Source organism: Corapipo altera, unplaced genomic scaffold (assembly GCF_003945725.1).
Source record: "Corapipo altera isolate COAL_440 unplaced genomic scaffold, ASM394572v1 62, whole genome shotgun sequence".
Classification (NCBI taxonomy): domain Eukaryota; kingdom Metazoa; phylum Chordata; class Aves; order Passeriformes; family Pipridae; genus Corapipo; species Corapipo altera.
The window spans coordinates 4098858-4125541 of record NW_020884894.1 but is presented as its reverse complement, the minus strand read 5'-3'; the positions used below and the strand labels follow the sequence as shown (position 1 = coordinate 4125541).

The 26684-nt window shown below is 53.7% G+C and overlaps 4 protein-coding genes across 7 annotated transcripts; 2 read left to right on the top strand and 2 right to left on the bottom strand.

Annotated features, from left to right (window-relative positions):
• The first annotated feature begins 145 nt into the window (after positions 1-145).
• Positions 146-1377, top strand: NIP7 (NIP7, nucleolar pre-rRNA processing protein). Its single transcript, XM_027646945.1, has 4 exons — positions 146-492; positions 579-717; positions 806-946; positions 1029-1377. The coding sequence occupies exons 1-4, from the start codon at positions 146-148 to the stop codon at positions 1146-1148; spliced, it is 747 nt and encodes a 248-aa protein (XP_027502746.1). The 3' UTR covers positions 1149-1377.
• A 198-nt stretch (positions 1378-1575) lies between these two features.
• Positions 1576-4272, bottom strand: TMED6 (transmembrane p24 trafficking protein 6). The gene is made up of 4 exons (XM_027646980.1): positions 3483-4272; positions 2574-2700; positions 2273-2424; positions 1576-2116 (listed from the first exon to the last, which is right to left on the bottom strand). The coding sequence occupies exons 1-4, from the start codon at positions 3798-3800 to the stop codon at positions 1892-1894; spliced, it is 822 nt and encodes a 273-aa protein (XP_027502781.1). The 5' UTR covers positions 3801-4272; the 3' UTR covers positions 1576-1891.
• Positions 4273-4390: 118 nt separating this feature from the next.
• Positions 4391-10177, bottom strand: TERF2 (telomeric repeat binding factor 2). Of its 3 annotated transcripts, none has more exons than XM_027646977.1 (10): positions 9997-10177; positions 9816-9911; positions 9128-9258; positions 8846-8932; positions 8192-8338; positions 7569-7984; positions 6691-7083; positions 6122-6207; positions 5816-5862; positions 4391-5347 (listed from the first exon to the last, which is right to left on the bottom strand). In XM_027646977.1, exons 1-10 carry the CDS (start codon positions 10175-10177, stop codon positions 5189-5191), a joined length of 1743 nt encoding a protein of 580 aa, XP_027502778.1. In that variant the 3' UTR covers positions 4391-5188. The 3 variants fall into 3 exon arrangements, with proteins under 3 accessions (XP_027502778.1, XP_027502779.1, XP_027502780.1); XM_027646978.1 differs by having other exon boundaries at positions 9128-9306; positions 9997-10174; XM_027646979.1 differs by having other exon boundaries at positions 6691-6927; positions 9128-9306; positions 9997-10174.
• Positions 10178-13605: 3428 nt separating this feature from the next.
• LOC113948887 (cytochrome b5) lies at positions 13606-26202 on the top strand. Of its 2 annotated transcripts, none has more exons than XM_027646897.1 (5): positions 13606-13815; positions 20191-20319; positions 20747-20773; positions 22054-22085; positions 22959-26202. In XM_027646897.1, exons 1-5 carry the CDS (start codon positions 13660-13662, stop codon positions 23047-23049), a joined length of 435 nt encoding a protein of 144 aa, XP_027502698.1. In that variant the 5' UTR covers positions 13606-13659; the 3' UTR covers positions 23050-26202. The 2 variants fall into 2 exon arrangements, with proteins under 2 accessions (XP_027502698.1, XP_027502699.1); XM_027646898.1 differs by having other exon boundaries at positions 13650-13815; positions 20750-20773.
• The last annotated feature ends 482 nt before the right edge of the window (positions 26203-26684 follow it).

The window sequence follows — 26684 nt, the reverse complement described above, 5'->3', positions numbered from 1 at the left end:
GGCCGGGACACCGGGAGGAGTGGACCGGGGAGGGACCGGGAGGGATGGGCCGCTGGGACCGGGAGCGGCACGGGGACCGGGACGGCTGGGTTGGCTGGACCCGGGGACCGGGAGGGCTGGGCCCGTGACCGGGCTCGAGGACGGGATGGACACCGGCGGGGACCGAGGAGGGGATGGGCACCGGCGATCGGGCGGGACCAGGCACCGAAAGGGGATGGGGATCGGGTGGGATGGGTACAGGGGACCGGCGAGGGGATGGGAGGGGCGGGACCTGCACTGGCCTGGGGACTGGGAGGCCTGGATCTGGGGGAGCCGGGCACGAGGAGGGAACGGGCACCGGGGACCGGAGGGGCCGTGGCAGAAGGGGCCAGGGTCGGGCCGTGCTCATGGGATCCATCCCCGCAGCATCGGTGAGAACATCCAGCTGCTGGTGGACCGGCCCGATGGCACCTACTGCTTTCGCCTGCACCGGGACCGCGTGTACTACCTCAGGTGAGCCCCGGGGGCGCGGGGGGCTCTGGGGCAGCCTGCGCGGGGCTGCGGCCCCACAGCCCCCCAGCACTGCCCTGCTCCCGCAGTGAGAAGTTGCTGAAACTGGCAGCCAGCATCCCCCGGGACAGCCTGGTAGCCCCGGGCACCTGCTTCGGGAAGTTCACCAAGTCCCAGAAGTTCCGGCTCAGTGTCACGGCCCTGGACTTCCTTGCGCCCTATGCCAAGGTGGGACACAGCCCCCCCAGCCACGCCCAGCCCGTGCCAGCACCCCCTGGCAGCCCCCAGCCCCTCACCATTCTGCTCTCTCTTACAGTTCAAGGTGTGGGTGAAGCCTGGCTCAGAGCAGTCCTTCCTCTATGGGAACCACGTGCTGAAGTCAGGGCTGGGCCGCATCACGGAGAACACGGCGCAGTACCAGGGCGTGGTGGTGTATTCCATGGCTGACGTCCCGCTGGTGAGCGCCCGATGCCTGCCACGGCTGTAGGGTGGGTACAGGGTGGGAGAACTCCCTCTCACCCCCCCCTTCCTCCCACCAGGGCTTTGGGGTGGCTGCCAAGTCCACGCAGGAGTGCCGGAAAGTGGATCCCTTGGCCATCGTGGTGTTCCACCAAGCCGATGTCGGAGAGTATGTGCGGAATGAGGACACGCTAACCTAAGGGATTCCAGGGACCTGAAGGGACCTGCCTGCCCTGCAAGTGTTCCTGAGCAGAATGGACCTTGTCCTGGACTGTGGGTGTGGGGAGCCACAGGGAGCCCACCCCAAATGGGATGGAGAGGGAGGGAGCTGCCAGTATACGGCCCCACAACCCTGGGGGGGCTGCTGCCAGCATGGGGGAAGGTGCCTCTGCACCAGCCTTGTCACATAAAGCCTCTTCCTTTTCCTAGTGCCTGTTGTCTGGTGCGGAGCCTCAGGGTGTTCAGCCTTTGCCCCTCCTGCGGTTCTCTGCTCTCCTGGGGCAGCACGGTGCACTGGGGTGCAACTCCAGAGAGGGGAAGCAACATGTTTGGGGCATGGATGAGGCCAGGGGGAATCTCAGGAGGAAGCTTACAGCCCTGGGCTGAGGTTCAGGCAGGGGGAGATGGGCAGACAACTGCCCCTGGGCTCACAGAAGCTGGACAGCAGCAACAGGCAGTGATCCTTTCCCAGAATGTGCCACAGGTTCCTTTATTGGGAGCCTGGTAGAAAAGGCCCAGTGGGACACTAATGATGGGCAGGGATGTGACAAACACTTCTCCCACACAAAGCCGAGGTGACAGTGTGCTGCTTGGCTTCTCTGGGGATGATTTCAGGGCTAGAGCTGGAGGCAGGAGTGGAGCTCTTCCTGGAAGCAGGATCTGGCCTTTCCTCCCACTCCACAGCAGGGTCACCAGGCACTGGCAGCCACAGCCCTGCCCTGTTCTAGCACTTCTGGCTGCCAGAGGTTTGTGCATGGAAGAGGCGCTTGAGGAAGTAGAGCTGCAGCATCCCAGAGAGGATAATGATACAGCTCTGGGCCATCGACCACCAGTTGACGTAGTTGTAGTTGGACTCCAGAAGGAAGGAGTCAGCCCCTTTCCGCATCCGGGCAAAGTTGTAGAAACGCCACATGTGGAAGGTGTGGATCTGCAGCCTCTGGATGCTGATCTGCAGGAGGGGCAGAGCTGCACTTGGAGCTGCCTGCTGAGCTCAGTGCTGCATTCAGCAGCAGCTCAGCCAGAGCAAACGCCCTTCTCGGTCCCCTGGGCAGGACGTGCCCATCCCCCCTGTGCTGGGACACCCTGTGGCCACCCTGACCCTCACCTCGATTGCCTCCAGCGTGTCATTCAGCTCCTTCTTCTCCGCAGGCTGCTTGTGTTCCATGTTGAAGTCATCGTAGTAGACACCGAAGTTGAGATACACCTGCATGAAGCCAAAGTGGTTTTGCTGGTTGTCCAGGCACAGCTCGTAGAAACCTGCAGAGAGAAATGAGGGTTGTTGGTCCATGGGTAGAAGGGCACCAGGCAGACACATCCCCGGTGCTCAACCCTCATCCATCCCATCTGGGAGCAATCGGCACTCAGGAAGGCTTGGAGCTGCTGCAGGGACCAGGGCAGGGGGGAACCTGTGTCCTTGGTGAGGAAGTTGATCTGCCCTCGCACGTCCTGGGAGGCTCCAAGCTGGAAGCCGTTGGGGTCACTTGCCGTGACCAAGATGTTCCTGCTATTGCCAATCCCCGTTGCCCGCTGGACCTGGAGGCAGAGAACACCCAAAGGGAATTTGTGGGCCACTGGTGTGTTGGGGATGGAGCTGTGCTGAGCTCCAAGGCCATGTTCCTGGGGGGCTGCTCTGCCAAGTGCAGAGCTGAGGGGAAGGTGCCAGCTCCAGGCACAGCCATGCTCTGGCTCTCCTTCAGCCAACCCAGTGTAAACAGGAGATAAAAGGGCTGGAGTTTCCCGCAGGAAGGGGACAGAGCATGGGGACACACTGTGCTGGGATTTTCAGCTGTGTCACAGCGTCTGGCCAGACAGCAAAGGGCAGAGCTCCCCACAGTGCCAGGACACCCCACAGCTCTCTGCGAGTGAGCTCGGGGTGCTCAGGCACCATGTCCAGAGCTCCCAGCACCACTTCGTGGTTTTAAACCAGCTATTCAAAAAAATACATGGGATTGATGATGGACAGAGATTAGATTAGATATTGGGAAGGAATTCTTCCCTGTGAGGATGGTGAGGCTTTGGCAGGCCGAAGGCTGCCCAAAAAAGCTGTGGCTGCCCCATCCTTGGAAGTGTCCAAGATCAGGTTGGACAGGGCTTGGAGCAACCTGATCTAGTGGAAGGTGTCACTGCCCATAGCACGGGGTGGAATGGGATGAGCTTTAAGGTCCCTTCCCACCCAAACTATTCCATGATATTGCATAGAAAAGGCACAGCCCTGAGGGGTGGTGTGCCGCAGGACCTGCTACATGCGACTGATCCAGCACAGCCATTTCCTGACTATGTCAGCAGCTTTCCAGGACACATCTCCCAACACTCACCTCGTAGCTGAAGAAGAAGTTGCCACCCTGGTGCGAGAACTGCCAGAAGCACTCCACGGTGCCGCCGGGGATGACGACGGCGAAGTCGTAGCGATCGGCCCCACGGAACAGCGGCTCCGGGCTGGACCCGCTCAGGGGCTCTGTGCCGGGGCAGCCAGCGGGGCCTGGCAGCACCAAGAGCAGCAGCAGCAGCATCCTCCTCCTGCTCCCTGGGCTCTGTCGCTTGCTCCTGCCGGGCAGGGCAGAGGAGGACGAGGTGGCTGGGGGGTAATCATTAACTGCTCTGCAGCACCAGGAGGAGCACAGCACAGGCTCCATGGCTCAAGGTGATCCTGGTGTGGAGCAGGAGCTCTGGGACACCCTCTGCTGCCGAGGGCCCAGCCTGGAGAAGGGCATAACGGGACACAGCTCCTTCCAGTAGGGCACAACTAACTGGCATTGCCTCACATGGGCCATTACTGGCCCACATTGAGCCACTCTGCCCCCGTGCTCCTGCTGCCCAGGGCTGCTCCAGCCCCAGGGAAAGGATTTACAGGCAGAAAGAGAGGGAAATGCATGGCCACAGCCGGGGGACAAGGGACACTGTGCAGCACCTGTGGCTGAAGGACAGAGGGGGAAGCAGGTGTTCCCAGACAGAGTTCTCCCAGCCATGGCTCTGCTGGAACATAGCCAGAGAATCCTAAAACTAAGTTTAGAAAATGCCCCTCTATCTCCCCTGCCCTTACTCCACAAAAATCTAAGCCAGAAACTCCTGTTTCCCACCACCTACACCTACAGGACAGTGCTGCTCCTACCCCAACACTCCCAGAGGGGAAAAAGGAGCCCCACATTCCTGGGGCAGTCCGTGCCCCATACTGCTGCATTTCCACCCACAAGATACAAATTTACTCTTTTACAAACTCCTGATATCCAACAAGAAAGGGACTTTATTTTTTACAACTTTTGATATCCAAAAAGAAAGGGAATTTATTTTTTAAAACTCTTGGTATCCAGAAGAAAGGGATTTTATTTTACAAGTAACTGTTTGGACATGGATTCCAGCTTTGGCAGCTGAAGGCAGAACACGCAGCGCCCTCAGAGCTCATGTGCTCACAGGGATTGCACATGGTAGAAGGACATTACTGGGGAAAGTGCCAGGAAGACATGGCCAAAGTCAGCCAGAACTGGAACTTTTAACATGGAAATGACCAACATTTCTAAGTACTGAAACACAAAATAATGTTCTAAAGTCTCAGAGCTGGGAGGGAGGATTTTGCCCTCACATTTACAAAGCACAAAGAAATGCCTGTTCCCCCCAGGAGCTCTGCGATTCAGTGCTGCCTCTCTCCTATGAGGGAGTGATGGCAAATGGGTGAAAAAGTGATTCAGAGATCAGACAGGGATCATCCTGCTGATTGACAGTACCTGAGCAGAGCAATCCAGCTGGGACTCATCCCACAGAGGCTGCAGTGGTCAGGAGAACAAGGAAATCTCCATCCAGGCAGTTCTGAGCACATGCAGAGAGGCTGCACAGCCTCTACCACCTGCAGCAGACTGATCTTTGCAGCTCCAGCTGGAGAACAAGGCTCCTGGGTTCCTGGCAGTCCTGGTTTTGGGGTGCCAGAGGAGCTCCCCATACTGGGACAGCCTCCCCGTACTGGAACTCTGGTCCAGCTTCCAAAAAACAAAACGAGGTTTTTGCATGGAATGTCCCAGGGCTCCCAGCTTCAGAGGAGTCCCTGTTTCTTCATGGTCCGCCAGCGGTCCTTGATCATCACTGCTGTGCGGTTCTGGAACGGGTACTTCTGGCAAATGGCCTTCCATCTCCCCTCTCCAAACTTCTTCACACCTTGCTTGATCCACTCGCTCTCCTGGATCGTCCATTTCTACAAAGAGCAGGTGAGCAGGTTCAGGGAAGAGCTGCACAGCAGAGAAGCTGCTGCAGCTTCTTCCTGGCATGTTCCTTCCCTGTGCCAGGACAGGCAGGGAAGGCAGACAGGTCCTGGCAGCTGCACACACAACACTCCAGCACTACAGATATAGTGCAGCAGCACAAGAGCCAGCAGCTGCCTTCCTACGGCTCAGGGGGAGAGTTACTCGTGGCACCAGCCTTGGGACCTTTTTCCAGGTAACAGCTGCCAGACATGTCCCCCTCATCTGAACAAGGCTCTAAATCCCTCCAGCACAAGGGGCATTTGGCAAACCTGGCTCTGAGCTGGCAAGCCAAAGGTACCTGAGGCACATTGCTGGTGCCCAGCTCCAGCCAACTCCCAAACGGGGCTGTTTTACCACAAAGACTGTACAGACACAGCCCTGTTTCAGGCCCCGCTGGAAGCACCTGAGACTTTACATACCTGTTTCTTGGAGCTGAATACTGTGGTGTTGTTTGTCCCAACTGATGCTGGAAAACAAGGAAGAGAGTTACATACCCCATAATTTGGGAGGTACAGATCTTCTTGAAAGGCTGCCTCAGGCTTAATTGCTGAGCTGTGCAGTCAGAGCACCCCATGACAGGCAACAAACCCCAATTCCTTTCTCCCAGCCTTTCTACTGGATTTCTGGTTTCAAAATTCAGTCACCCTTGGTAGCAAGACCCCTGTGAGTGACCCCCAAGCCAGGATTAGCACCAGGTAACCCCTGCCAGGGGACTCTGTTCTTACCTGCATCTGAGAAGAGCTCATCCTCCTCACTCCAACTGTCCTTTTCTTCCACACCACGGGAGCTGTTCCACCTTCCCTGGAAGGACCTGAAAGCAGATGAGGATTTACTCTGGCTACTGGCTCAGGAGAAGGGTTTTGGGGAAGAGGTGCAGGGCCACCCAGCACAGAGAGCCAGCCTGTGGACACTGTGTTTCTCAAGAGGTGGAAAGCAGTTTAACCTGTTCCACAGGATGCTCCTACAAACTCTAGCCAGTTATGCTGAAGCTGGAAAAAGTGCAGAGGAATGCATGTTACCTGCACTGGAATCACCTGCTAGGATTACCTTCAGCACCTCACTGCCAGTGGGAGCTGGATCATTTCCTCCTCTCCATTAACCCATAATTAATTTTAAAGCCAAATATGAGGACAAGAGAGAGTTTGCTATGCCCATTTCCACGTGTGCTGGTGGACAAGGTCAATACTGTCACTTTGGGTTAAAGAGCAAGAAGTTGGTGCTAACACTACTGACATCAGCTGCAAGACAAAAGTGGGGGCAGAGCAGACTATACCACAAGATAGGGGCTCCATACTTGGCACTCTGAGTAGTCACTGGCTGGTCATGCAATTTCTGAACAGGTCTGGGTCTGGAGGCAGAAGAGACCACGGGCTCCTGGGAAGAGTCGGGGCTCTCACTCGACTTGCTGGACTGGTTGTCTGTCTCCATCACCAGTTTGCTTATGGTGAACAAGCGCTTGCCCTTATGGGGTATTTCAGGAGGGTCTGAGATCTCAGAATCTTGATTCTCCACTTCTTGCCGTCTCTTGGTTCTGTGGGATACAGAAGGAGACAGTTGCTTGGGGAAGGTAAAGTCTGTTTCGTCCAGTTTGGTGAAGAGTGCATCAGAGTCCTGGGAGTCCGACAGGATCTTGAAAGCTTCTCTCAGAACAGAAATCCCACACGAGGTTACAGCTCCGGGGGGCTGCCTACAAAATAAACACAACCGAGCAGGTTGTAGAGAAACCACCACGGGAGCTCTGCTGCCCCGAAATCCGGCCTCTCCCTCCGCTGGGACCCCCAACACCTGCCCTATGGACTCCGAGGAAGAGGAATTCCCAACCCGCCTGTCCGGCCTCCTAAACAGTGCAGTGTCCCAGGAAGCAGGTTTGAAGAACACATGTCCTTGCTCCACTGCTGCCCTCCTATTCCCAATTAAGGGCTGAACCACAGGGATTCCAGCTCTGCTCCACGGGAGCAAACCTTCCGTAGCCACTGCCCCCCTCCCTGGTCACAACAGCAACCAAACCACCTCAACACTTTTCCTGGGATCCGTAGTCCTGCACCAACACCTCTGGGCTGGCCTGGCTGGCATTTGGGGATTTAGGAGCTGCCTGCACACAGGGGATTATCCCATGGAAGAGAACTGTGGCCACACTTCATCCACAGTCCAGGGGCAGACTGCCCTGCCCACCTTTCTGCGTCCCTGGTGGACACTCCTGGGAGTTCTGCAGTTACTGCCGCTGGTTCTTTAGCTATTTTCACAGGCTCTGGAGTATCCTTCAGGACATCAGGCTCTGCTGTTAAATGATCAGGAGTTGCTGCTGGGTCAGTGGCTACTTCCATGGGTTCTGGAGCTGCTGCAGGGCCACTGCCTCCTTCCACGGCCTCTGGAGCCACTGAGGGATGTGCTGCCCTTTCTGCAGGGCTAGCAGCTCCCTCTGGCTCTTCTGCTGCTCCTGCAGGCTCTGGGGCTCCAGTGGGACCCTCTGCCCTTCCCGAGGCCTCTGGAGTTGCTGTCTGGTCCTTTGGCCCATCTGCAGATTTGGGTGTCACTGACAAGGATTTTGGTTCATCGATGTGTTCCAAATTCAAAGTCTTTTTCATTACCTTGGAGAGTGAAAAAACACAGCACTGTTATACAGGTGATTCCTCGTGCTCCGATCCCATTTTATCCCTTCCCAAAGGCATTTCACGGATAGAAAAACATGTTCAACCATATAAATCTTTTAGGGATGGACTGAATTTAAAGTATTCCGGATTTAACTCTCTGCTAATTGGGCACCTCAGCTCCAGGGGACTGGGGTGGACACGCACTGTCAGCAGCAGCGGCTCCGAGTCGTCCACATAGATCTTCAGGAACTCAAACATGCTCTGCTGGAAGTCCTTGTAGGAGAAGTTTTTGACCTTTGGATGAGAGAGATTCTTCTCCCGGATGACAGCCAGCCACTCGTTCCTCTTTTTCTAGGGAAGGGAATTGTAGAATTTGGTAAGAACACTGTGCAGGGACAAGGGGAACAATGACAATCACAGCAAGGATCTGGGCCTTTCCTGTCTGTCTTTCTCCAGGCACAACCAATTTACATTGCAGTGAGGCTGGGAAAAGGTCAGAGGAACAGAAAAAGAAACAGCAGAGCCACCTTATTTCAGGAATTCTCCTTGCCTCCAGTGCCCAAGCACCTCAGTGCCTGCAGAAACAGGAATGGGAACTCCTGCTGCCCCCAGAACCAGTTCTAGATGCAAGTTTGAGGCTCATCAAGGGATAAATGGGAATGCTTGGAAGACCCATGGAGGAAAAATGAGTCACAGAGGGGGCTCCAAGATGATAGTCTAAATGTGCAACACTGAGGGTCCATCACTCCAGGAGGACTGCTTCCATTTTGGCATCCTCACCCCAGGGCACATCAGATCCCCCCAAACACCACCCAGGATACATCAGGCAACCCCCACTTTATTCGAAAACATACTCACCTGGTTCTTGGGATCCTTCCCCATGTGCCTCTTGACAATTTTGGAAGCTTTATCAAACTCTTTGTTTTTGATGCAGACAATAACAGCCTGCAGAGGAAAACAAGGACAGTTTGGAGCAGGGCACAGGAAACAGCTCACAGCCAACTTACACATCACTGTGAACACAAGTTTGCAGCTAAGAAGGGAATCCCACATGTAAGGAAGCTCCCACCATCATCCACACAGGACCCTTCCAAGGCAAAAGCTGCACAAAGCATTTCCTGAGGAAGAAAAAGTTCTTACAGCTTCCTTCACCATTTTCTGCACAGTCTCCATCGTCTTCTCTGGCATGGAGAATTCCTTGTGGACGAGCTCCAGGACGGCGAGGGCCGACTCAAGTGGGGTCAGCTCCGACTCCTTGTCAAAGGTACAATCTACAAGAATTGTCATCCAGGGGGTTGGGGAGGGCTGACGGTGCTTCCCTGCAGAGAGCTGGTTATACACCTGCACAGGTGGGAGCTCTACACCTGCACAGGTTGCTTACAAATTCCAGGGCTACTGAGGCTGAAGATGAGGCACTGCCCAGTATCTGAACAGCAATTTTCCCCTGCTTCAAGGGGGATACTCCCCAAGCCATGGAAAGCTCCAGAAGCACCACCTGAGAACTTCCCAGGTGCCCAGCACTGACCCATGAGAGCATTTTGGAAGCTCCAAAGCTGAGCAGGAGTCAACAGGCTGGTGCGCGTGGACACCAGGCCAGCCCTGGAGCACCACGGATGCTGCTCTTGGCCCCAGCAGCGAGACACAGGCATGAACAGCCGCCCCTTACCCCCAGGGAGAGTCCCCACAGCCTCACAGGCTCAGGGCAGCGCAGGGGCATAGACACAGCCCCGAGCTCTGCCCTGCACAGGGACACTGCTCCGGGAGCCGCACGGGCACGGACACAGCCCAGGGCACGCAGCGGGGCTCGCGAGAAAGGCCGGGCACCTACCGAGGTTCTCGCCCTCCTCGACCCGCGACAGCAGCTGCATTATCCGCAGCATCTGGGCCACCGCCGGCTCCTTGTCCAGGGGTCGCACGAGCAGCGCTGTGGGACGAGAGGCAGGTGAGGACGGTGCAGCGCGATCCGGGCGCCCCGCGCCCCCTGCCCGGGCCGGCCCCGACCCCCGCACCCTGCATGATATCGCGGAGCTGGCGGAATTCGCGGTGGCGTCCGGAGCGATAGGCCTCCATGGCGCGGTGGAAGTAGAACTGCAGGACCCAGCCGTTCACGGTCTCCTCGCGCAGTGCCGCCATCCCGGGCGGGCCCGGGAACTGCTCCCGCCGTGCCGCCCGCCCACGCCGCGCCGCCATCCCGCCGGGAACTGACGCACCGGACGTGCGACCACCACCGCCGCCGCCTACAACTCCCGGCGCGCACCGCGCCAACACAGCCTACAGCTCCCGGCGTGCACCGCGCCGGCCACGCGGGAAGAGTAGAGCGCCCTCTGGTGGGCGGGAAGGGAATTCCGGGAAGGGGCCCAGCAGTGTCCCTTGGGCTCAGGAATGTCCCACTGCCCACCCAGCAGGATCGACAGCAGGCAAGTGCCCACCTGTAAGTGCTGAGACCCCCAAGTGAGCCTCACCTGGCCAGGCCCAGGTGTGTTAAATTCGTGTCACCAGAGCAGCCAGTGCCACCCTGCCGGCACGGACACGGGGAGCAGGGCCAGGTGCGTTCCGAAGGGTGGGCCATCCCCACGGAGCTCCTGCTCGGCAGTCCCGCCAGGAACCGGGACAGACACTGCACTGCTGCACCTCAGGGCAGGGGACAGGGAGCACCACACCCGACTTGGGATGTTACAGCTTGAGCCAGACCTTCATTGGTAAACGTGGCTGAACCCTCCAAGTGTTACACAGAAATTGTTATTTTGTACTTTTATCTGGGGTTTTCCCTTTATTCTGGTCTTTCAAACAGCAGGGATGTTCCCACACATTCCTGCTCCCTGTGCTCCAGCCACCTGCCAATCCCCCTCCCGTCTCCTGGCACAGCAAACCAGGTCCCTGGGGCAGGATTTTGGGGCAGAGACCATCCCACAGTCTCTCAGAGTTTGGGTAACGAATCAGAAGTCCTATTTTCACAGTGATCCCACTGAGTGATTCCCAAGTAGAATCGGTGCCTGCAAGCGAAGGTTCTGGCAAGCAAGTCCTTGGGATTACAGGGTAGTTCTCTGAGACTCTGGGGTGTCTTCTTGGCTCCGGGAATATCCCTGACACTGCACTGGGGGCTCTCACCTGAGGTGGAAAAGCACGTGAAAATTCCTCTGGCATGAGGTGATCTGGGATCCTCCCTTCCCTCCGCCCTGGCCAGGGGAGGAGGAAACGGACACAGGGAAAAATCCATGTGTCAGATGGAAAACTGTAAAACTGGGAGGGATTTTTATTGGCAAACAAAGGAAGGTAAAAATAATTACTGGGAGGCAGAAGGGTCACCTGGGGTGGGGTGGCTGCCCTGGGGAGTGAAGTTGGAGCAGGACACATCCCAGCTGAACTCGGAATGTGGTGGAGGGTGTTCAGAAGGATGTGGGAGCAATACCCACAGCACCTTCCTGGGCTGAGGGAAGGTGACAGCACCATGCTTTGGGTCAAATGGTTTTCCATGTGGAATTGTCATGGGCAAAGTGGGTTTGCTCTTTCTCTGTCACAAGATGCAGGAGGAGGTGACAGAGGCCTGCCTGGGCCAATGGTGTGTTAACAGCACCCAGGAGTGGAAAACCAGCCTGGAATGGTGAATTCCAGAGTAAATAAACCCACTGTTTTGCTCCCTGAATCTTCTAGAATGAAAGGAAAGGAAGCAGGGATGATGGAAGTGGACCTGGAATGCAAGGGGCCTCACTGTTCAGTTTCAAAAATCCTCCCGCAGTGTCATCATCACTTTTTCAGGAAAAGTTTTGGAGTTTCACATGCCAAACAAAACACTGGGCAGGAAAGCACAAATTGCAGCCATGCTTGTGCATTTGAGCCTTCCCTCACTGATTTATGGCCTTTGATTAAGTGATTACAGATGAAAGAAAAGTTTCCAGGGAACAGGATCTGCACGTTGCCGCGGTCTCGTGCCTGTCACATCCTTCTGGATGAGTTACAGTGGGAAATGGGACAGGAAAATCATGGGGCCCTGGTCACAGCGCTCTGCTCTCGCTGTGCTGGAGCTCCAGGCAGGACAGCAGCCCCTGCCCCCAAGGTTTTGCTCTCCACAGACATGGCACATCTCGGACCTGTGTCTGGGCCTGGTGGTGGGGAGGGAGAGCAGGGCCAGAGTTCTGATCCCAGTGAATCCATAGAGAACTCCTTGGGTACCCCCATCGTTAACTGTGTCACTGCTGTGCCTGGAAAGCCAAGATGCAGGAGCAAACCAGCTACTGTACCCAGGGGGGTGAGGCCCTGGCACAGCTTGCCAAGAGAAGTTGTGGCATCACTGGAGCCATTTCTTTCCCTCCAAAAATATAAAATACCTTTCTCTCCAACTAGAGTGACCTGGCAGGCTTGTGACACACAGCCTGGACCTGCAGGCAGCCACCCTGTCTTTGTACAGGATGTGGACACACAGCATGGATAGGGAAACATCCTGGAGCTGCCGCATCTGAACTGCAGCATTAGGGATGTCTCATTCCCACAGAGATCCCAGCTCAGTGGCAGCAGGTACAGGCACTTCACTTGAGCTCCCTTTAAAATCCAGAGGGATTTTAGCAGCCTGCCCAGCAGGGAGCCCATCAGACTCTCCCTGCACACACCTTTAACTTTAGCCAGTGCTGGTCAGAGTTTAGCACTGACAACTCAGCATTTTTGCCTCCTCAGCAGTTGTTAAACAAACACCCACTGCCCAGCCTTGTACCTGTGCTGCAAGGGCAAGGAAATAAATTCCACAAATGCCAGTTCATAAAGGAAAACCACCAGGCTCACAAGTAACTCGGGTCCCTGAGCCTGTTCAAAGTGGCTGGAGGGAGAATTGTTCAGCACCTCACATCAGACCTGCATGTGAACTTTGCTTTAGAAACTGGTAAAAATCAGGAGCTGTAGATGTGCTGCTCCTCCACTGGCTCAGTTTAAAGACCCGTGAGATGACATCTGTTTTATATACACACAGGAAGAAACAAAACAAAAGGAGCAGTGGAAAAGCTGTTCCCACGGGAATCCGAACCCTATCAGAGGAGAGCTACAGCTCTGCCAGGGGACCCTGGCAGGTAATTCCTGCCAGCACGCATCACATACACTGATCAAACAGCCGCTGCCTGTGTCCCCGCACCTGCTGCAGGTGGCTTAAACTGATCCTTGGGCAGAGCCGCACCGGCCTCCCCGCCCCGGAGACACTCCGAGGATCGGCTGCGGGAGGGAGCTGCGGCTCGGGCGGCCCCCGGCAGGATCAGAGGCCTCCCAAGGGATCCCGAGCTCCCTCCACCCGCCCCAGGCCGGAAGTGGGGAGTTACCAGAGGCTGGGGCAGACCGCAGGCACCGCTGCGGGGGGGCTGCTGACGGCACCGCGCTCTGCGGCGGCACGGGAGCGGCAGGGCGGCTCGGAGCCGGTACCGCGGAGCCGGGGCTCAGCGTCCCGTCCAGGAGCGCCGTGGCCGCTACCGTCGTCTGAGGCGCGGCTCGCGCGGCGCTTCCCGCCCTTCGCCGCGGCCGCTTCCCATTGGCCTGCGCCCGCCGTCGCGCGCTCCCATTGGCTGCGCCGGCATCGCCCCCATAGCGTTCGCTCCCCATTGGCCGCCGGGCGCCGCCGGAGCTGTGCGGGCAGTCGCCATCGCTACGGCGGCCGGCGCGGGCCAGGTGGCGCGTTCCGCGCAGGGCCGTCGGGCAGCATGGAGGGCGGGCGGCGCGGGGAGGCCGCGGCGGCGGGAGGGGACGGGCCCGGGCCCGTGTTCACCCTGGAGGAGGTGGGGAAGCGCAGCTCCAGCCGCGAGGCCTGGCTGGTGATCCATGGGCGCGTCTACGATGTCACCCGGTTCCTGGAGGAGGTGAGGCCCCGCGCGGGGCGGAGGGGGTTCCCGGCCCCTCGGGGGACTGAGGAGCTGAGAGGAGCGGGGGAGACAAGGGGGGCCGAGAGGGAAGGGGGCGGGCTGGGGCTGCGGGGGGTGAGGGAGGGGGGCTGAGTTCCCGGGCTGAGGGTGCAAGGGAAGGGGGCCCCGCCCGGCGGGTTCCGGTGTCCCCGAGGCAGCGCCCGGCCCCGGCTGTGGTGTCCCTGCGCTGCCCCAGGACGGGCCACAAGCCCCCACGGGCACGGGGGTGAGGGTGGGCCACGGCGGCCGAGCCCGGCCGGGGGCTGGCGTTGTGCTGCTGCTCCTCTGAGGCAATTCCGGGTTTCTCAGGAAATCTGTCGGAGCACGTCACGGGGAGATGCAGCCCCCTTCCAGCCACTCCACGTCTTGTGGGGTGAATAGGATCGGGGCACATCAGTAGTTTAGGTGTGGAGTCTGTAGGGACACCCCAGAACTGGAAGGAGAAGGGAATGGTGATACAGCAGCAACTGCCCAGAGGGGACCACACATCAGGGATTTGGAATAAATGCAGCCTCTGCCAAATCTCCGGTTCCTTTGGATGGGGGAACAAAAATTTGTTGTAGACTTGATCACAGAATCACAGACTGGTTTGGGCTGGGAGGGACCTCAAAGCGCATCTGGTCCCACCCCCACAGGCACGGACACTTTCCACTATCCCAGGATGCTCCAAGCCCTGTCCAACCTGGCCTTGGACACTTCCAGGGATGGGGCAGCCACAGCTTCTCTGGGCAACCTGTCACAGGGTCTCATCATCCTCATAGGGAAGACTTTTTTCCTAATATTATCTTAATATTCCTAAAGAATATTTTCCTAGTATTTTTGATGCTGTTGACTTCTGTTTTTGAGATGGTTGAGAGTGGTATCCTGAGTGCTGGGAGCTGGAAATAGAGTGGAAAGAAACGGTAGCAAAATTTCAAAGAGTTTTTATCAGAGCTTAAAGTAACAGCAAACACTTTGTGGCATCTGCAGGGCAATGTACAAAGGTTGAGCTGAAGACACTTCATTGAAATGCACATGTTCCAGCTTGTTGGTTCTGCTGGTCTAGATTAAACTCTTGATTTCCCTCAGGGTATGTGTGGTTGAAGCCTGTCTGTGGTGGAATCACAGCGTGTGGTGACAGAGCTGCCTCCTGAGGGGTGGAGGTGCAGCAGGCAGGAGGGAGGGATCACCTGGCAGCTGGAGTCTGTGCCTTGCTGTGCAGCTCTCAGTATTTATTTATAAAGTTGGACACAATCTCATTTGTTCTTTGGATCCAGAATCACAGAATCACTGAGGTTGGAAAAGACTTCCAAGGCCATCGAGTCCAACCTGTGCCTGATCCCCACCTTGTCACCCAGCCCAGAGCACTGAATGCCACATCCAGTTGTTCCTTGGACACCTCCGGGGATGGGGACTCCACCACCTCCCTGGGCAGCCCCCTTGAAGAAATTCCTCCTGATGTCCAACCTGAACCTCCCCTGGCACAGCTTGAGGCCATTTCCCCTTGCCCTGTTCCTTGTTCCCTGGGAGCAGAGCCCGACCCCCACCTGGCTCCACCCTCCTGTCAGGGAGTTGGAAAGAGTGAGAAGGTCCCCCCTGAGCCTTCTTTTCTCCAGGCATGGCAGTTTGGTGGGATAGGATGTGCCAGGTGGAAGCAGGACAGTTTGGTGGGAGGGGGTTGTGGATGCACGACGGTTAAGTAAATTCAGGGGAAGACCTGGCAAACATGTGGAAAAGCAATTCACTTCAAAATGCTGGTTTAGGGTTTAGGAAGAGTCAGCACGAGCTGGAGGTCAAGACAGCAGTTGAAGGAGCTGCATGTCTTGTCTTACAATGGGCTCTGTGCTGTGATTCAGAGCATGGACACTGCAAGGAGGTCACAGTCTTCACCTCAGTGTTCTCTGTGTAAAATGGAGCCTGGGACCTGCTCCCTGGGACACCCTGGGAATTTAAATGGGCCCAGAAAAACACTTAAGCCCCCACAGCAAACCAGGTTTAGGAGTGCCCTGAGTGTTACCTCGAGATGGTGTTTCACCTTGAGATGATATTTCACTTTGCCCTTTCCAGGCCCTTTGCCCCATTTGTGTTCTTCTCACATGAAAGGACCTACTTGGACGGGGGAAAGGGAGAAGAATAAGGGCACTGTTGCTGTGCCAGCGTGGCTGACACAACGCTGGGCTGTGCACGCCCCTCACTGGCACAGGGGAACTGCAAACGCAGATCAAGGCCTAATTTATTGGCAAAAATCTTCTTTATATCTGTTACCCACTGGAGTGCTGGGAACAACGTGCAGCTGATGGGGACCAGGAGTGTTTGTGTCGTTTGGGAGTTACAGCTCTGTGATGAGCTGCTGCTGTAGAGCTCTGTGCGGTGTCACCGCAGCGCTCGGTGTTGGTGTCACGTGTCCCCTCAGCCCTGTGGGCTCACTGCAGCAGTGTCTGATGGGTGCCTGTCCTGGCCTTTGCTCACGGATTATTTGACCAGGATTGCTGAGCCCACTGGTGCATTACCTGGGGGGATTGTGCAATCCTGAAGAAGCCTCACAGCTAAAAGATCAAAATTTGCTTTGTGATTCTTGCAAGCTTAAGTCCAGCAGGTCAGCCAACCCTAAATCTGTGTGCTGCTGGAAGTGTAGACCAGTTTAAACTTCCAGTTCACTTTAATTACTGTGTAGTAGGAATAACAATCAAGACGTTTATCACATAGCACAATTTACTGAATTATAAGCACGTGAGAAATGCAGAGATGGCAACTGAAATGTCACGTGTTTCTGAGAGATGCAACCTCCCGTACTTCAGGGAGCCTGTGAGTGCCTGAAATGAAACTGGATTATTTAAAATCTGAGAGAGCCTTGTGGAGATATGTTTTCTCCCAAATCTGAGTAACTTGGACTACCAGGATATGGATTATTACTCCTGGTTGCAGTGGTCTAGAAAAACAAGGAGAGGCTGGGTGCTCAGGGGGGTGAGGGGTGAATGAGAGGTGGAGGGAGGCAGCTCTGCCTTTGCAGGTGCCCTGAGGTCTGTAGTGCTCACACTTACACCTTCACCACACTGATATTAAAATCTGAGCTTTTAACTTGTGCACAATCTGTAGTAGACTTACTTTCAGTTATGGTAGGGGACATGGTTTATCTCCATTTTTACACAAGACTAGGAGAGTTTGGGGATCCATGCTTCTCCAGGAAACCCCTCTGTGTGTTATCTGAGACCACAAGACACAGCAGCCTCCAGCTGTGTCTCAGCACACACTGCGGCTCCTGATCCCCATGATAAGTGTGAGCAGGAATCTATTTCCAGTTTCCAAGTGGAAGGAGCCTGGGTTGTGATGCCTCTCACTCAGATCAGTCAGTTGGTCTCAGGTATGATGTTCCTCAAGGGAAGGAAATACTCTGCTCCTGACAGCTTGCCCCTGAAGTTCCACAGTTGCACAGTTCTCTCTCTCCAGGCAGGTGGGGAGGCACAGTTCAGGTGGGCTCTGTGCTGGGAAGAGCTGGAGGTGAGAGTGTTATCATTGCAATGAATGGAGAGAGGAGGGAAGGGGCAGGTGGCTTCTCACACCAAAGAGGCAGCAGGTTTTTAGGTTCTTATCCCCTTACTGGCCCAGCTGTATCTGAAAATATTGAAAAAAAAATATTGAAGCCAACATTGGATGGGGCTTAGAGCAGCCTGGTCTAGCAGAAAGTGTCCTTGCCCATGGCAGGGAGTGGAACGGGATGAGCTTTAAGGTCCCTTCCAACCCAAACCATTGCATGACTCTGTAACTCCTTTCTTGGTCTTTCTGCATTTTGTTCCCACGTTCTCTGGTGTATCCAAAGCCAGGACTCTGAGGGAGGAGGAGGAACACCAGGGGTTTGCTCGTGCTGACTTGTTCCAGCTTTGCAGAGGTGTTTTTTGGGAAACCTGTTCCGTGCCTTTCAACAAGCTATGAAGGATGTGTGGCTGAAAAATACCATTTGTCCAGGTGGCTGCTCGCCCTTGATTCTTGCTTGTATGACGGTGGCACATTATTATTGCACAGGAATAAATATTCTTCCTTTTCTTGGCTTATCCTAGTGTCAGGAAGAGTGGACACGAGGAATAAAAGCTGCATCCTCCCTCAACCTGGTGATCTTGTGTCTTACCTGACACAGTGATCTAATTAGCCCTGAGGCTTAGTGCTGCTGCTGAGCTCGTTTGTGTCTGCAGCAGGTCTGTATCAGCAGTTCCCAGCCAGACAGGGCCTTGGAGTGTGTGGAGAGGTGACTCCAGGCTCTCTCCTTGTGCAGGAAGTTTGCAGGGTGTGCTCTCGCTCTCCGGGTTTGCTTTTGGCTCTTTCTTTCCAGAAACTGACATTTTCCAGCCATTGTTTCCTCTGGAAGTACTTTTTTTTTTTTCCTTTTCTTCTTTCATAGTTTGCAACACTCTCAGTTTCCATGTTTTCCTGCAAGAGCTGTAGCTTTGGGAAGTTTTGTGGCAGAGTCAATGACTTCCTGTACAAATAGTCTGGGTTTACCTTTGCTGGGGTAGGACAAGGTAGGAATTGTGTAGTTGAAGCAATGCTGTCTGGAGGGGGGAGGCCTTCAGAAATAGGAGATGCCAACGTGCTTTGAAGGTCTTTTTCTTTCAGGCTTGGAGACTGCAGCAAAGGACAGAGGTGCATGAATAAATAATTGTTTTTCTTACCTGTGGATTTAGCACATGCACAGAAAGACTTCAGAGCCAAAGATGTAAAGAGGAGTGAACTTTACTGTTCTCCTCTCTTGAACTTTATCCTTCCCCTTGTCTCTTGTTTGTGCATAGACTGGATGTTACTGAAAGCCAAGATCTACTTCATGTTCTCTGTTCCTGCACGGTTTTATCTGCCCTTTTAGGGTGGATGATTGAGAAAGGAAGGTTGTCTGCTTAAAATTCAGTTTTGATATTTTCCTGTTTGAAAGACGAGATTTCTGGTGAGGCATCCCTAAGGGGTTCTCTTGAAAGGCTTAAATGAATGGGCAGCTTTTCATCCCCTGGTTTCTGTGGATCTTAGATGGAAATTGGACAGTTGTTCTGAGCACTGTGCACAGACAACATCCAGCAGTCCTGATCTGACTCCTCTGGGATCAAGCGAGACGGAGGGTTGGTGTGGGAGAAATGGCAGGAAGAGCTGCAGGCAGGCACAGGGAATGAGCTGTGGAGCCTCGTTTGATTTCCCAGCTAAGGCCACCTGATGTGTGCCTGCTAATAAACTGTGTCCCCCCGCTGCAGACTTTGCCTTTTGTGGCTCCTGAGAAGGCTCCACGTTGGTTCTGTGACATACCTGGGCAGTGATTTATTCCGAATGAAGAACTCTGATATGAGGATGGCAGGATTGGCTCCAGCAGCTCCCCAGAGTAAACAACGGGGCTGGTTTGTGTCCACGCTGTGTTTGGTGTGAGGTGGGATAGCCAGGTGGGAATATCCATACTTCTGGGAGCAAGACCAGACGAGCTGGAGGAAGAGGTGCAATGGCAACTGCTCTGTGTCTGTGGGAAGGAGAAGGAATGTTACAGAGAGAAACAGGTGTGTTGGTCCTTTGATCTGAAAAATAGTCCAACATCTCTTCTCCAGTTCAGGGCTTGTTCCCTGATACTCTGGAAAACTGGGTTAGTCCCTGTGCGTGCCCTGGGACGTGTGACCCCTGTATTGGTGTAACTGGATTAGCTGGTAGCTCACACAGAACTGTTTGTTCACACTCAGGCTGTAAAGGGATTGTCCCTTTGCTGAGTCTATGGTTAGTGCTCCCCATTGCCAGGCTGTTCCTGGAACTGTGGCATCGACAGTGCTAGAGGAGAGCCCAACCCATCACAGGAAACAGAAGTGCACCCGGGTTTGTGTCAGTTTGTCCTGCTTGGTCTGAGAGTCAGCCGTGAGCAGCTGCCACGCACACAGTGGAGTGTCTCTGGGGAGCTCTCTGTGGATTTGATGTAACTCTGGATCTCTGAAACCAGTGTATGATGTCAAACAGTATAATTTTCGTGATACTTCATTATTTCCTCTCCCCATGTCATTGGGTGGTTGCACACTGGATCAAATTCATTATTTTTGGGGCTGCACCAGAGTTGTGATTTCTCCTCTGCTGCTCTGTATTCCTCATTGCTCAGCTGTGTGCAGAGAAAGGCCGTCAGCCAAACACTGTCATTTTTGTAGGACCTGAAGAAATAGAATATCCTTTCCTCCACTGGTGTCTGAATTCCTGAGGAGGCATTGGGACAGTTAAATCTTTGGCAGATTTTATTGATGGTGTTGGTTTGCAGTGTCCGTGATGAACAGAACAGGCTGGGAGGAAGGCTGCTGACACTCTCGGTGCCTTTCTGCATCCAGCCCTTGCCTCATCTGGAGTCTTCTCTTCCAGCATCCAGGTGGAGAAGAGGTGTTGCTGGAACAGGCTGGCAGAGATGCCACAGAGAGCTTTGAAGATGTGGGGCATTCCACGGATGCCAGGGAAATGCTCAAGCAGTACTACATCGGGGAGGTGCACCCGGTAAGGCCCACCTGGTGTTAAGGGTGACTCTAGGGAAATAAGTCAGTAGGTAAGGGATTTAGTCAGCCTAGAATTTCTTTTGGGGAAATAAAACTAAATTAGTCTTTCCCTTCCACCATTCAGAACAGATTTCTCACTGCAGTTAAATCAGGGGCACTTCAGCTGATCTCATGGGTTCCCTCCATAGCCGGTGGGACCACAACTCCCCTTTGCCTTGTAATTCTGAGCTCAGGAAGGTGAGAGATCTCAGGGGCACAAACACCTCCTTCCTGCCTGCTTTTGGGTACTGAAGGACGGCCTCCTTTGAAAACTGAGCCCAGGCAATTACCTGGTGCTAAGGACTGTGTACAGAACAATTCCTTCATAAAGGCTGCAGCTTCCCCTTGAAGTCCGGGCTTATCTTTATCTTCTTTTTTCCCCCTGACAGCAGGATCGTAAAAACGAAGGTTCCAAGGTAAGCTCTCAGTGTTTCAGTTTTCTGCTTTAATTTAGTGTCACGTGCCTTTTGGTGGGTTTTTTGCCCCTTTTTTTTCCCCTGTGGAGCCTGTGGCTTTATGTTTACACAAACTACAGTCATGACTAAATCTCCCAAGCAAATTCTACCTTTGTTTTTGTTCTGAAGCTCAGCGGGCACCTCAGTGTGAAATTGGAAGTGGGTTTTTGTGCCCTTTCTCTGCTGGCAGCGGCGATGTTGTTTCCACACCTTGAGCCACAGACCATTTTTTGCATTTCTTGCTGTGCCCTGACCACGAAACTGTTGGTTCTCTTGTTGTTCCCTTCAAGCCGGGAGCCAGGCACAGCTGGCAAACAGGAATTCTCTGTTAACTGCCCCGGGGATCAGGGGTGTTGCTTAACACTCAGGTACTCCTGGATTAGAACAGGGCACAGCATTGCAAAACTGCCTTTGGAAGGGATGGGGAGAGGGAAAAGGCAATAAATAGAATCCCAGCTGGGAGGTAAACATGTGCCTCACAGCTGCCTGGGCTGGGAGGCCTGGACAGGGCTCAGCTCTGCCTTCAGCGAGGCTTTCAGGAGATGTTGCTCCAAGCAGGGCCACTTGCAGAGCAGCAGGAATCCAGAAGGGAACTGTCAGCAGGGAAATCAAGAATAACTCTGGCTGCATAAATGCTTAGTTATAACATGGGGCTGTGTGATCATGCACATATTCACCTTAAAATTGATTGTTTGGTTCAACTCCAATTCATAAACAGAATCACACACCAAAATTGTGCACAGAGGTCAGTGATGATCCCCGTAGCTCCCTTAGATCTGAGTTAAATGTTTTTTTTCAAGTGTTTTTCACTTCTGAGAAGTAAGCGTAGCACATTATGCACAGCTGAGAGCTCTCCAGCAGGCAAAATCTGCTTTAAAAGCAGGTCCCAGTGTAATTTAAAAATGGCAGCAAGAAATAGAATCAGTAATGTACAAATAAATAGGGGAGAAGCACAAAAATCCCCCAAAACTGTGATGTAATGAGCAAGACCTTGTTTTGGGAGGGGTGGAATCTCCAATGTGGAGTTGGTGACTGAATGAGAGGAGTTGGATTGATGGAAAGAACATGGAGATGAAGACAACAGCAAACATCCCCAAAAACATCCACACTGGGGACAAAGGGTGTTTGGGAGGGCAGGGTTATTTTTCCTCTGTGTTTGTAAGCTCGTGTTCAGGCTTGTCTTTTTAGCACATGTTTAATGTTTCTTTTTTTCCCTGCTAACTCCCTCTTTCTTCCTCCAGAATCCAAGTATGACATCCTCAGGCCAAACAAGGTATAGTATCTCCTCAAAAAAAGAATAAGAATTGGAGGGGTTGGGACTCTGTTTGTAGAACTGCATATTAACTCCAAGAAGCAGGAAAAATCCCTGGGGATGTACTGCAGTGTCCTTCTGGCAAGCAGATGCTCCAAAATAAGTTGCCAAAGGAACAGCTGCCGGGGGTGCAGCTCCCTTGTGGGATGTGTCCCCTGCTCCATGCTGGGCAGAACCAGCATCCTGGTGTTTGGAATTCTCTGCCCCATGTGTTGGTGTTGTAGGGCTGTGGCATTCCTGTAACCACAGGGGTTATTTGGGTGGTCGCTGTGAGCCGTGGGGTGACACAACACAGTGATGTGTGGTTTTTTGGAGGATTTTACTGTGACCAGACCCATTTGAGTTGAAAATCCTTAAAACCCGCACAGGTCTTTTGGAGCTGATGCATGTTTTGCTCAGGAGGGTGCTGAGGGTGAGCCCTTGGCCCCTGGTGTCAGAGCAAGGCAGATTTATTGTGGCACAGCCATCCTTGAGTCAGCTCCACTGTTTGTACAACACAAATTACAGCCTGACTTATTTAAGGAAAATAAAACCCAAACCAACAACAAAAAGCCCAAATTGCTCTCTGTATGTGCCAAGCTAGAAACTTGAGCCATCCAGCTGCTGTTTTCCAAGGCACAAGGCCACGCCTGGGCCTCTCGCGGGGGCTGCAGAGCCTGTGCACAGGAACAGTGGGACCTGGTCAGCCTCTGGCCATGGCTGGGGGGTCACTCTGTGGGATATAGCTCCCAGGGGTTCCCTGGTGTGTAATAAGGAATGAATTATTAACTGGATGCTTTCTTCTGGTTTATGTGGTGTGTATGTTTTGGTTTGTTTCATTTTCTCTCCCCCTAGTTTCTGGTCGACGTGGCTAATCCCGATCTTCGGAGCGCTGGTCTTAGGTTTAATGTATCGCTATTACATGGTGGATGGGAAAAGCTCCTGAGCTGGCCTTGCTGGGACCTCAGACAGCCTGAAAAGAGGGAGTGAGAGAGAGTCTGTGTGTGCAACACGCGGAGTTCTGCTGCCCTTAACCTGCCTGCCTGCCTTTTAGCTCTGAGTCTGTCAAGTGATGTTGATATCCATGGGACCAACCTAATTCCAAACTCTGTCCTAAACCTAGGACTTGTACTTTCCTCTTGCAGTGGCAGGGAAAGAGGAACTTCCCGGTGTTCCCTGATGTTGGTGTGATCTCCCTTGTGCACTCTCTCTCTCTCTCTCTCTCTCTGACGTAACCCCCAGACAACCTTTTTCTCTCAATGCCTTTTCGTTAAGCCAGACACCGTGAAAGAGCTGCCCTGGGCCTGTGGCTCTGCCTCAGCCCTTCACCCAGTCAGCAATCATCTGCCAGTTCTCTCCAGCCCTTGCCAGGGAAGATGTCCAGAGCTTTGGTTCCGTGGGAAGGTTCCCAGTGTGTGCAGGCAACACTAACTGGAGCAGCAGGGAATTGTTTGCTTGGCCACCTCTTTCTGTATGTGTCTATTTTTAACGGTTAAACAAATATATGGATTTTAAAAGTGATTCTGTTCATTTTGTAATATTTGTACTTGTCCCTTTGGAATGTATATCCTGTGAACAGCTTACATTGAATCCTCGTTGGTTTTGGCGCTTTTGTGCTGTGTGTGGCAGAGCCAGGAATGGGAACTGACATGTGGCTTCTGGAAATGCAGATTCTTCTTTCTCCCTGAGGTCTTGATCTGACACATGTACTGGAAAGAAAAATCCTTCTTACGTACTGTGAATGTGCACCAGATGGGGGGAAACAAATAAATCTGGTCTCTTCTCCTGAAATGAAAAGGGAAAAGCTACGCATTTGGGATTTGTGGATAATGTTGGGTTTGTCTCAGGACAGAGGAGGATATTTCCCTCTTCCCCTGATTTCATGTGTTGTGCAGTTGTCCTCGCAGCACAGACAACGCAGGTTCGCTTCCTGTGCTGGGGCAGGAATCTTTCCAACTCCTCCAGCACATTGGTCTGTGGCTTTGGGATCTGCTAAACAAACTGGTATCCTGGTGCCTGCTGCCCTTTGCAGGGCTGTGCCAGTGACACTGCCTCCCAATCCAAACCTTCAACCCGGCTAGTCATCTGGAATTCTCTCAAAAAGGGCAGCAATACATCAGGTCCTGCTGTTAAAACCTCCTGTGAGTTGTGGGTTTTCTTCTCTCTTGCATGAAACTACTGTGTTCCCCAGAAGGTCACGTAGAAGAAATTCTTGGATGTGGAATTATGTTCTGCTTTTTAAAATGAAGGCCAGGGAACTGGGAGTGAGAGCCCTGCCGGGGCTGCCTCATGTCCCCTCCTCCCTCCATGGGTGTGGGCCTGGCACCGCAGCAGCATCCCGGGTTTTGACCCTCCTGGTTTTACTGGGTGAAGAAGTCCCCATAGAGGTCTGTCTTCCCTCAGGATTTTTTTCACTCCCACTGACAGTTTTGTCTCTTACAGGGAATTTCCAGGGAAACCTGGAGTTCCCAGAAGAAGGAGCTCTTGGATATCTCCTGCAGCTCCAGCTGTCCCTGCTCCTGCCTGGCTGCTTTGGGGTTTGAGTTTCTGTTTATTCTCTCCTGACATGAGTGTGGCAGAAGAGTGTGAATCTGAGCCAAGGAAAATCCCCGAGGAATTTTTGATTAGCTGCATTTTACAGGATAGAGATGCCAGGTCACACAGCCATAGGTTAACATCGGTCTTAAAACAGATCAGGCACTGTAAGGGTGTGGAAAATAGATCGTATCAAACTTTATCAGAGGCTTTTTGATCTTGAGGACAGTGGTCCTACAAAGGCCACTGGTTAAAGCCTGAGCAGTTCAAACTGGGAAGAGGTACTTTCTCATGTTAATCACAAAATCATGATCCATGAACACAAGCTGGGGGGGTTTAGAGTGGGTTCTGTATCAGGGGAAGGTTTTGAAGCTGGAAGGCACATGTTGGCCAAAGCATCACCCTGCTGAGTCGGGGTCACTCAAGGCAGTGTAGGGCTTCACAATGGTCAGCTGGTTGGATCCAGGACTGTTGGGCTTGCCTGAGGAACAGGGATGGTGTGATGGTGCAAATGTGTCTGTTTTCTCCATAGGCATCACTTTTACCTGGATTTTGATTTTTATTTTTTTTAATACTGTTTTCCTGGCGCTCTCTACATTTAGTTCCATTTTGACTGCTCTAAATAACTTCTTGCCATCGTCATTCCCTCTGCTCCTGAGGAAGCTGCCTGTCAATCCCATATGTTATGGAGCCACTTTTTCCTTTTAATGGATTAACTGCCCAGGGGAGACCCTCAGTCTTGTTCCAGGGCATCCTAGGAGCTGGTAGGATCCTTGTCCCCTGCCTTGTGGAACCCCAGGTAGTCTCTGCTGGCTCCTCAAAGACCTCAAGGTGCTCGAGATGCATTTACAGAAGCCACATCAAAGTCTTCCCACCTCTCCATTAATGACACAGGGTGGATTGTCTGGGATGGAAGGGGGCTGGTTCGAGCCCGGTGTCCTGGTGAACACTCCTCATTCCATTCTTCTGGCTGGCTCAAGGAGGGTCCCACAGGTGTGAAACCGCTCAGACAACAACGGAGGCATTAACAAAGCTTGTTTACTTGTTTTGTTTAAGGATTAAAGCAGACAATTCCAAAGCTCTGTCCTTACGCTGACCCCGCACAACCCATGTTTGCTGGCAGGTTCCTGCACAATGCCGGCGCTGGCTCGGCTTCCACCCCACAGAAACCTCTGGGGGTGAAATCCAAGCTGGGCCGTGCTTTGCTTCCTTCAGGTGCTGCAGAGGAGGAGTTGAGTGAAGAGCTGGAAACATGAGCCTGGAGGCAGATCCCACGGTTAATGTGAGCGTGGTGGGGCTGCCCGGTAGCACCAGCAGAGCTGTGCTGGCCTCTTCCCCTCTGCACCACCCCAGATGCCTTGACAAAGCAGAATGTAACTGTTAATTGGGCTCATGGTTTGTTGAAGGAGCGCTGGGAGGTCTGAGGGTGTTCCTGGGGGCTGTGATGCTTTGTTCTGAGACAGGAGCACCCACAAAAATGCCATTTCTTGTACCTGGAGATTGTGTGCCCAGCAAGAGGTGCCGGGCTGTGTTTGCTGTGCTCAATAAAGGTGTACAACAACCAGGTGCAGGATTCTGTCTTCCAACAGGCGCAGAACATTTGGTTTCTCCATTGCTGTTGCCCTGTGTGTAACCCTTGTGTTACAAGGCTTGGATGTCCAGTGTTTGTAGGCTCTGGTGGACACAGGATTTGCCAGGAGTTGGTGCTGAGCCTGTGCCAAGGATGGTCTGGAGCATGTGGGGCTGAGCCACCCTGCAGGGTGTTGGGGAAGCGTCAGTTTGGGGCTAAGCACTGTGCAAGCCACACATCAGTTCCTGATTCCGTACAATATTCCATGCTGTAATTACAATGGGAATTTTAACAACCACAGCAGGGCAGCTGTGAGGGCTCCTTGCTTAATCCTGATAATCCCAATTTTAGGAAGTGCCATGAGCAAATGGCAGAGTGGCCATGGGTGCAGGTTTTGCCCGGGAAGAAGCCACATGGTGTGTGACGGTGGCACCATCACCTTGTGCCCCCAGAGCATAGGCACACTCTGGTAGTGC